This window comes from Pristiophorus japonicus, chromosome 1 (assembly GCF_044704955.1).
Source record: "Pristiophorus japonicus isolate sPriJap1 chromosome 1, sPriJap1.hap1, whole genome shotgun sequence".
NCBI classification, from domain to species: Eukaryota; Metazoa; Chordata; class Chondrichthyes; family Pristiophoridae; genus Pristiophorus; species Pristiophorus japonicus.
The window spans coordinates 68,372,932-68,383,857 of record NC_091977.1 but is presented as its reverse complement, the minus strand read 5'-3'; the positions used below and the strand labels follow the sequence as shown (position 1 = coordinate 68,383,857).

The 10,926-nt window shown below is 47.2% G+C and overlaps 1 protein-coding gene across 3 annotated transcripts in view; it reads right to left on the bottom strand.

Annotated features, from left to right (window-relative positions):
- Window positions 1–6,034: 6,034 nt before the first annotated feature.
- Window positions 6,035–10,926, bottom strand: part of rassf6 (Ras association domain family member 6) — a 98,828-nt gene continuing 93,936 nt past the window's right edge. For all 3 annotated transcript variants that reach the window (XM_070901224.1, XM_070901378.1, XM_070901294.1), the window contains exon 12: window positions 6,035–8,341. In XM_070901224.1, the coding sequence (XP_070757325.1) occupies window positions 8,266–8,341 (76 nt within the window). In that variant the 3' untranslated portion in view covers window positions 6,035–8,265. The remainder of the gene's footprint in view (window positions 8,342–10,926) is intronic.

The window sequence follows — 10,926 nt, the reverse complement described above, 5'->3', positions numbered from 1 at the left end:
GATGACATCCTTATCACGGGTCGAGACACCGAGGAACACCTCCACAACCTGGAGGAGGTGCTACGCCGACTGGACCGGGTAGGCTTGCGACTAAAGAAGTCTAAGTGTGTGTTTTTGGCCCCAGTGGCCGAGTTTTTGGGCAAGAGGGTTGCCGCAGACGGGATCCGGCCTACCGAATCCAAAACGGAGGCGATCCGACGTGTGCCCAGGCCCGGCAACACATCGGAGTTGCGGTCATTTCTGGGACTATTGAACTATTTCGGGAACTTTCTGCTGAACTTAAGCACATTGTTAGAGCCGCTGCACGTGCTCCTGCGTAAAGGTTGTGAATGATTTTGGGGGGACTGTCAAGAACGGGCTTTCAATCGGGCGCAGAACCTGCTTTGTTCTAACAAGCTGTTGACCTTGTACAACCCCTGTAAGAAACTGGTTTTAATGTGTGATGCACCATCCTATGGGGTTGGGTGCGTGTTGCAGCAGAGTAATGATGAGGGCCAACTTCAACCTGTGGCTTATGCCTCCAGGTCGCTCTCCCAGGCAGAACGGGGATATTGGATGGTTGAAAAAGGAGCATGTGTCTACGGGGTGAAAAAGATGCACCAGTACCTTTTCGGCAGAAGGTTCGAGTTAGAAATGGACCACAAGCCGTTAACATCCCCGTTGTCCGACAGCAAGGCTGTCAATGCCAATGCGTCAACTCGCATACAGCGATGGGCCCTCACGCTGGCTGCGTATGACTACACCATACCACACCAGTCAGGCACCGAAAATTGCACTAACGCGCTCAGCAGGCTCCCACTGGCGACCACCGAGGGGGCGTCGGAACAAAGCGCGGAGATGGTCATGGCCGTTGAGGCTTTCGACACCGCAGGCTCCCCCATCAGAGCCCGCCAGATCAAAATCTGGAACAACAGAGATCCCCTCCTATCCCTGATAAAGAAATGTGTCCTGACTGGGGATTGGGTGCCCGCACACGGAGCGTGCCCCAAGGAGGTCAGGCCGTTTCACAGACGGAAGGACGAGCTCTCCTTCCAAGCCGACTGCCTGCTATGGGGCAGCCGGGTAGTCATGCCCCAGAAAGGAAGGGAAGCATTCATCAGGGAACTCCACAGCGAGCACCCAGGCATCGTGCTAATGAAGGCCATTGCGCGGTCACATGTATGGTGGCCGGGAATTGACTCAGACCTGGAACACTGGGTTCGCAGGTGCACTACGTGTTCTCAGCTGGGAAATGCCCCTAGGGAGGCCCCACACAGCCCGTGGCCCTGGCCCACCTGGCCATGGTCACATATTCACGTAGACTACGCAGGCCCGTTCATGGGAAAAATGTTCCTGATCGTTGTCGATGCATACTCGAAATGGATCGAGTGCATCATATTGAATTCGTGCACGACATCCACCACCGTGGAAAGTCTGCGTATGGTCTTTGCGACTCACGGCTTGCCGGACATCCTGGTTAGTGATAATGGCCCGTGTTTCACTAGCTATGAATTCCAGGAGTTTATGACGGGTAACGGTATCAAACACGCCAGGACAGCACCGTTCAAGCCGGCTTCCAATGGCTAGGCAGAACGTGCAGTTCAAATCATAAAACAGGGCATGCTTTGGATTCAAGGACCCTCCATTCAGTACCACCTATCGGCCTCCTGCTGGCCTATAGGTCCCGCCCGCATTCGCTCACGGGAGTCCCGCCCGCAGAACTACTCATGAAACGCACGCTTAAAACGCGGCTGTCCCTCATTCACCCAGACCTGTCAGACATTGTTGAGGGCAAGCGCCAGTCCCAAATCGAGTGCCATGATCGCAACTCAGTGAGGAGATGCATAGAAATTGATGACCCGGTATTTGTTCTCAATCATGCTTTGGGACCCACGTGGCTTGAGGGTACTGTAATTGGCAAAGAGGGGAATAGGGTCATAGTGGTCAGACTTAACAATGGGCAGATATGCTGAAAACATCTGGACCAAGTAAAGAAAAGGTTCAGCATGGATACTGAGGAACCTGAGAAAGATCATGAGATGTCACCCACACCACTGCCAGTGAACGAGCAACAAGGACATTCACCAACAGTCCCTGCGGCCAGCCCGGACGAGCCGGAATCACCTCAGGCGACAGAGATGTGTCCCTCATGGCTAAAGGGATCAAGGGGTATGGAGAGAAAACAGGAATGGGATACTGAAATGCATGATCAGCCATGATCATATTGAATGGTGGTGCAGGCTTGAAGGGCCGAATGGCCTACTCGGCACTATTTTCTATGTTTCTATGTTTCGATGTCCTGGAGAGGATATAACCATGAGGAGAAAGGTCGGTGAGGGCGGCACCACTTTGTGTGGGAGGGGACTTGAAGCACAGAGCTCCCATTAGTTTGTGAAGGTAGGGACACCAGCAAGTACAACATTTGAGAAATCAATTCTTGAGATGATGAAGGTTTGGATTGAGTGCTTTAGCAGCACAGGAGAGGGAAATAAGCAGGCAATATACTGGTGGTGGAAGAAGACAGTCTTGGCGATGTGCTGATGTGGAGGATATAGCTCAACTTAGAGTTGATCAGAATAGCAAAGTTGCAAACCACAGGGTTTAAGCTGAGTTGGCAGCTGGGAGATAGATGCAATCAGACCCAGATGGAAGAAGGGTCATGTGGATGTCAGATCAAGGGTAGATGGCAATGGAGAAAGAGTTGTCTGTCATCACTGTATATGTGGAGACTGAGGGCTCGATTTTTCCTACCAAGGCGGGAAAGACGTGAGCGATGTCCAAGGCGGGCTGCGACCCTGCTCCTGGCTCCATGTCGGCTCCCCCCACGACTTTCCCTAAATTGGGCTTGTTTAGCGAGGTTCCCGGTCAAAAAGGAAACAGGTCTGATGATGTCATCTGACGACGCGTCATCAGCCGGTTTCCTTAAAGGGACCATGCCCACACATATTTTGACTGTTGTGCTGTCAGTGTTCTGCAGCACTGAGGTGCTGCAAACACTGACAAATACTGCACAAAGGTGCACAGCTGCACCCAGACTCTCCCATGACTCCCGCCATATGCTGATGGAAGGAGTCACAGCATGCAGGGAGGTTTGGAAAGCAGTGACAGGATCGGTCCAAGTCAACATGGATTTATGAAAGGGAAATCATGCTTGACAAATCTTCTGAAATTCTTTGAGGATTTAACTAGTAGAGTGGACAAGGGAGAACCAGTGGATGTGGTGTATTTGGACTTTCAAAAGGCTTTTGACAAGGTCCCACACAAGAGATTGGTGTGCAAAATCAAAGCACATGGTATTGGGGGTAATATACTGACGTGGATAGAGAACAATTTGGCAGACAGGAAGCAGAGAGTCGGGATAAACGGGTCCTTTTCAGAATGGCAGGCAGTGACTCGTGGGGTGCCGCAGGGCTCAGTGCTGGGACCCCAGCTCTTTACAATATACATCAATGATTTGAATGAAGGAATTGATGTAATATCTACAAGTTTGCAGATAACACTAAATTGGGTGGTGGTGTGAGCTGTGAGGGGGACGCTAAGAGGCTGCAGGGTGATTTAGACAAGTTAGGTGAGTGGGCAAATGCATGGCAGATGCAGTATAATGTGGATAAATGTGAGGTTATCTATCCACTTTGGGGGCAAAAACGCGAAGACAGAATATTATCTGAATGGTGGCAGATTAGGAAAAGGGGAGCTGCAACGAGACCTGGATGTCATAGTTCATCAGTCATTGAAAGTTGGCATACCGGTGCAGCAAACGGTAAAGAAGGTAAATGGTACTTTGGCCTTCATAGCTGGGGGATTTGAGTATAGGAGCAGGGAGGTCTTACTGCAGCTGTACAGGGCCTTGGTGAGGCCTCACCTGGAATATTGTGTTCAATTTTGGTCTCCTAATCTGAGGAAGGACGTTCTTGCTATTGAGGGAGTGCAGCCAAAGTTCACCAGACTGATTCCCGGGATGGCCGGACTGACATATGAGGAGAGACTGGATCAACTGGGTCTTTATACATTGGAGTTTGGAAGGATGGGAGGGGATCTCATAGAAACATATAAGATTCTGACGGGACGGGACAGGTTGGATGCGGGTAGATTGTTCCCGATGTTGGGGAAGTCCAGAACCAGGGGACACAGTCTTAGGATAAGGGGTAGGCCATTTAGGACTGAGATGAGGAGAAACTTCTTCACTCAGAGAGTTGTTAACCTGTGGAATTCCCTACCGCAGAGAGTTGTTGATGCCAGTTCATTGGATATATTCAAGAGGGAGTTAGATATGGCCCTTACAGCTAAAGGGAGCAAGAGGTATGGAGAGAAAGCAGGAAAGGGGTACTGAGGGAATGATTAACCATGATCTTATCGAATGGTGGTGCAGGCTCGAAGGGCCGAATGGCCTACTCCTGCACCTATTTTCTATGTTTCTATGTTTCTTTTCTCTTCCCTTGGGCAGAAGAGATCTCCGCAGGAGACCAACGCAGCCTGGTAGCACATTGTACAGGAGGGCACAAGCAGAGATGTCATCAGGAGGACCTGGCTGCAGTGGCACAAACCTTTCAATGATCTCAGTAGATCATGAAACGTTACTGCAAAGCCACACTCAACCTCAACTTGCTGTGCCACACATCACATCCCTATCACTCACCTTCCCTACCCTACACCTGCACATCCTTACTCACACCAACTTATCTTGCACCTCCACCCATCACTGTCTCTATCTACATCATCACATCCCCATCTCACTAGCCACCCCTCATACTCACCCTCACCCTTGTCTAATCATACCAACTAACAACCCACAAGGGTAGGCACTTGGGTGTTATCTCCAATGCTGAACATTTGGAAGTGGCTTAGTGAGTTGCAGAGAATGGTGAGACCTAACGGCAACTGCCTCCCCTCCACCCCCTACCCTCCCCCCGTGAAAAGAATTGTTTGGGCATTGTAAGGATGCTTTATAGTTTTGGTGTGGAGTGATGCCAACCTGGTGCTGATGCTCTGTGTCCTGTGCAGCATCAGATGATTGCGGAGGAGGTTGGTGTTGTTGTTGATGCTGTTGGTGTGCCTGGTGATGTTGGTGTTTGGGCTGATCGTGATGGGATTCTAAGGACCAAGGTGAGATTTTTTCAAGGGTACCGATGCTGATGGAATAAATGGTAGCTGAAGTTGAAAGGACAGAAGCGATCTGTTAGTGGTGAGATAGGTTGCTCCAAGGAGATGACACTGGATAGAGAGTTCACTACAAACACTTCAAATCTCCATAAAGCTGAAAAGTGAAGTCCAAATCCTTAAGGCTCCAGTTTCTTTGATTGGAAATTAAACAGCTGAGAAATGGTAGCTTTTATACCACTTCTGCAGCTGACAACTAGACAAACCAATCTAGAGTTGTTGAGAATCCGACACACTTACCCGACGTGATACCCGAGGGATGGGAACCTCGTAAAAAAACTTGGAAAATCCATTGGACCTGGTAAAATGCTGCTTCAATAGCTTTAAGCAGCTTCTTAACTATCACAACTGCCTGACACACCGCTTAGTGCGGGTCTGCAAACCGCTGCCAGAGCCAATACTTTGGAAATTCGCCAGGAGGCGGGTTCAGAGCGGACTTCCGCTCCGCTGTCAATCATGGCCATTTTGACAGCGGCCCACCTACAAATTCGCGGATTCCGGCCTGAGATGCAGCACGTAAGCGATGAATAAGAAGGAACCAATGAAGAAACCCTGGGGTATGTCAGATGTGATTGGGGTTTTGGGTTTTGGGGGGAGGAGCAATTTGAGAAGTGATGATTACCTTGGGACAGGAAGGAGTGAGAACGAGAATATGGTACTGCAGAGATAGTCCACGGAGGATTATGGCATGGTCAAGTTTTGAAGACAGCAGACAGGGTGTAACAGGAATAAAATCTATCAGTGTAACTGGATTCTTTAACAGGGGCGCAAAACCAAAACCACCTCCAAGTGTCTTCCATACGCACAGTATATTTAATATGCTAATGATTATTTGATTTTTTTATTATTAAAATGAGAGACTATAGAATAGGCAAAGAGAAGTGTTCATAATAAGAAAAGTTTAATTCGGGACAAATCACAGATACAGATTGCTAGACCCAGGCAGGTTTACAAGAAATTCTCTATTGTCCAAATCATAAATATGAAGACAAGCAGCAATTCTGATCATCAGATGAAAGGATCCGTTCTCTCTCATTTAAAACAATGGGAGCAGAAAATGCAAATCTCTGTGCTAACTGAAAGGGATAGTTATTCTATGTACAACAGTATTTCCAATCTTTTTAAATGGAGACTGGATACCGAGAAATCACACATGGACCAATACTTAAAGGCACAAGTGTGTCTCCTTACAAACTCATGAAAATCACTAATATAAAACTAGAGTTTCAAGGGCTCTAACTCTGACCACTTAGTCATACTGCAGATCAGATTTAATGTACAGGTACTGATCTGCACACAATGTGATCCTACATCCAGTATAATTTGTGTACGTGGCACCTTTTTGCCTGAAGCTTACTAAACAAATCAAATTACAGTCTGATGTACACTGTATGTTGGAAGGTAGGGCTAGAAAACAGGTGCCACCCACTGGAATCAAGCTATTTACATGGGAATGATTCAATGAGACAAGTGGCTGGTTTAATATCAGCAGCACGGCTTGTGATTGGTAGTAACAGTGTAGAGAACAGATTTACATTTACACAGTGTGCTTCAAATAAAATAATAGCAGGCTGTTTACCAAACTATAAAACAAAAATGAAAATGTTGCAAAGTTAATGGCCCAGATTTTCCTGCGTCAGTAGTTCTGGCAGCAAACGTCATAAATTAAAATGTTACACCCGATACTCCAGTGGCAAGATGACGCTAAATTAAACTGATTTCAAAACGCCGCAGCGAAGATCGTGGTGAATCAGAAGCGGTGCAGTCAATGGCCAATACAGGGGATTTTTTTTTTTTACAGAAGAGAACTGATAACAGTCATCTCCATTTTTCTTCATATAAACTTAATTTGTTAAAAAAAAATCATGAATTATATTGAAGCAGAACCAGAATCTCCAGGTTTACATTGGAAGTTGAACAAATTGGTCATCAAGATTCATTTTTTATTTTTTAAAAAGCAGCCTTGGATTGTAATCTTCATTGAGCTGCTTCACTTTTTATTTATGGCCAGAAAAATATATAAAAGTCAGAATGTTGAGACTGGCCCCTGCTGTACTTCATCTATTGTTTTTTTTAAGTAATTGAGTAATTGTGCATTTCATTTGAGCTGTAAGAAATCTCAATTAAAAAAATACGAAATTTATACAGGATGGCCATTAAATGATGTTCTCTGAAGCTGGTTTTAGTTTGAACCCAAAAGGGCTGATAAAAGTTGGTGATTCCGATTCCATGATGCTTTATGGATGTTTATTTTTACCCGGAAAGCACACACAAAAAAAGACAATAAAGTACTTTTGAAGCATAGCCACTGTTGTAATGTTCCAACAGCTTGCATTATATAGTGCCTTTAATGTAGATAAACATATCACGGTGATTCACGGAAACCTAAACAAGCAAAAATCTTATGACTTGAGCTTCAGATATTTTCAGCATCATTTAAGTCTGATTCAATGAATACGTCAGAATCAATATTACACTACTGCCAGGCCATCAGTTCTATTAATTTGGCAGTAGCATGAAAAGAGGCTTAAATGCAGGTTGATTTTAATGAGGACAGAGCTATGATAATGACCTTCTCGGTTTTCAGCGAGGGTCATGGCAGAGTGGCACAAAGGTCCTAGAGTGATCTCTCGGACTAGTTTCAATTGCCTAGATAGGTCGGAGAGGAATGTCCCAGATCATTTTTCCCCAAAGTAGTCTGGATTTTTTATATGGTTTTTCGCCCCTCCCAGGAGATCACATGGTTTCGGGTGGAGTGGAGAGTATATATTGTGCTACACGAGGTATCAAAATTTGTGTGGGACAGGCTGGTGGACCACAGGATCTTTACCTGTCCGTCGTTGTTCATATGTTCTTAAAATATGGAGCGGCATAATTAATGGTGTACTCCACAATTTCCTCTTGCACCGTTCAAAGGTCCCTAAGCTGTAAATGCACCAGTACAATGGCGCAAGTCCTCAGGAAAATCTGGGCCAATAATTTCACAACTGGGTAAGTTTGGGGAAAATATAAATGGTTCCAGAAAGTGTGCCATCACTGTTAAAATGGGGCACTGTTGCACTTTGGGATGGTTGTTGGTTACACATCGATGCTCCCTCATATCCCATTTCCTGGTGATGGGTCTGTTTCTTAAACTGAAGTTTCCGCCCTCACCATCATCCGTCTTTGCAGCTGTCGGATCAAAAAAGTTTTCTCCACTTTGTATCTGAAATACAGCACGGGCAAAATTCTTTAATTAAATGGTCAGCATTCAAGGTGCACTGTCTTTAAAGATGAACCAAGTTAATACCTGTCTAAATTCTCATTTTAACAAGGATGAAGTCAAGACTTTGGGGGAAGTTTTAATGGCCAGCGGGTATGCGGCTGGTTTCAGATAGATTCCCGCTGGGCCACGACAGAATGAGGCCATGGCGATTATAAGCTCTGGCCGCCAGCCGACTTCCTGCCTGGCAAGGGCGGAAAAGGGTTGAAAGCAGTTCCTAGCCTGTGGAAATTCAAGCAGCCCTTGACTATCAGCGGAGTGCAGGGACTGGGATGCTGGGTGGGTCTTGCAATATGGAAAACAGAGGTGGGTGGGAGAAGAGTACTGCAGGTAGGGGTGGCCTAAATTTTCCTTATGGGGATTAGGGGAACATTCCTGCTCCTGTTGGCCCCATAAAGGTAAGTAAGCAGTTTACCTTGAATGCCTCTTCTGCTTCCTGATACTCTTCCCACTGGACTTTACCTGGCAGGAAAACCGCAGTGGCTTCCCCACTCAGATCACATTTAAAATCGCAGTCAAGACCCGTTGATGTCCATCAGATCCTGATCTGTATATTATAAGGAGGACGCCCGTCAGTTTCAGAAGTGCTGGTTAAAATTGAACACAACAGGATCCAGGTGGAATGTTCATGAGACAGGGTCCTTGAAGAAATGCAGCCTCCTTGAGAAATGCAGCCTCCCTGGAGAAATGCAGCCTCCTTGGAGAAACGCAGCTTCCCTGAAGAAATGCAGCCTCCTGGAGAAACACAGCCTCCTGGAGAAACGCAGCCTCTCTGGAGAAACACAGCCTCCCTGGAGAAACACAGCCTCCCTGGAGAAACACAGCCTCCCTGGAGAAGCGAAGCCTCCTATGGAGAAACGCAGCCTCCCTGGAGAAATGCAACCTCCCTGGAGAAACGCAGCCTCCCTGGAGAAACACAGCCTCCCTGGAGAAACGCAGCCTCCCTGGAGAAGCGCAGCCTCCCTGGAAAAGCGCAGCCTCCCTGGAGAAATGCAGCCTCCCTGGAGAAATGCAGCCTCCCTGGAGAAACACAGCCTCCTGGAGAAACACAGCCTCCCTGGAGAAACACAGCCTCCCTGGAGAAACGCAGCCTCCCTGGAGAAACGCAGCCTCCCTGGAGAAGTGCAGCCTCCCTGGAGAAGTGCAGCCTCCCTGGAGAAACACAGCCTCCTGGAGAAACGCAGCCTCCTGGAGAAGCGCAGCCTCCCTGGAGAAATGAAAGGTCCCTGGATGAACACCTCCCTATGCACTGCTGCCCTGAGAAGTGCATGAATGTCACCCTGGGCTATAGACTCTGTTGGGAGAGTAAGGATTCCTGTGAGCTCGCCTCCATCTCGCTGGTCTCCCACCTGCTGCAGCTCGCTGTGCTGCTTCCAACAATTGCTGATGTTCCTCCTTGTTCTTCTCTTCCTCTGGCTAGAGTTGAATTGCTAGAAAGATGTCCATTTTAAAAAGTGCGTTGCCAGATTCCTGAATGCCAGATTCTACAGTCACTACAAGAACTTGAAAATTGAGTAAGTTGCTAAAATCCATTTTAAGCTGCCAGAAAAATATCTCATAAACCTTTGCAGAGCAAATGAGGATCCCTTTAAATAGTACTGAGAATGGCCACACCTGCCCTGTGCCGCCCAGGATTTAGGGGCGGGTTGGGGAAGTAACAGTGACATTGCTGATTGACACAAAAATGACACTGGGATTCTGACAATGACATTTGACCCCTATTTGCCTACATTCACGAGGCTTCTGCCTGTTTCCGGCAGGAACTCTGGCCGCGTAAATTGCGCTCCATCTGAAAATCAGAACGGACGGACCTCTGGCAGCAAATCAGCAGTACTTTGCCCAATTTTCTTCCCTGTATATTTCAAAACATGGTTGTAGCGTGACAAAAATCACCCTAGGTGTCTATAGAATCATTTACAATAACTGAAGGCCGAAATTCAATGCACCAGAAAGCTGGCGGTGTTAAGGTCTTTTTTTCCCGATTAGCACCGCAATGTTTGCGGCGGCCATTGGATCCAAATTCAGTTTTTTGGTCCCAAAAAAGTCCTCCAGCACTAATAGCGCCTCAAAACTCATAGTTTGCAGCGGTATGTGATATGCCCTTACTATACAGTACAAATGCACACGAGGACCATACTAGAAAGGAGGTTACTCTGTGACCAGTAACCTTTATTCCAGCACTGACGTGATGAAGGTGGATGGAGCTTCCCCTTTTATACCTGAAAGTCCAGGTTAGAAGTGTCTCCCACAAGTTCACCACCTAGTAGTCAGAGTTCTCACGGTGTACAACTTAGGTCAGTTTATACTTGAATTGCAATGACTAGTGAATACATGACATCACCTCCATCCAAAGTCTTATTGGGATCACAGGTTAAGTCTCTCTGGTGGTTTACGCTCCCTTGTAGAGCTCCTGAGTTGGGGCTCCGGTTGTTGGACGCTGGCCTGAGTGTCTGCTGTTTGCGGTGCCTCAGGCCTGTCTGGACTGCCCACAGTGACTGGGCTCTCTTCCACTTGGTTCCGGTGTTTGG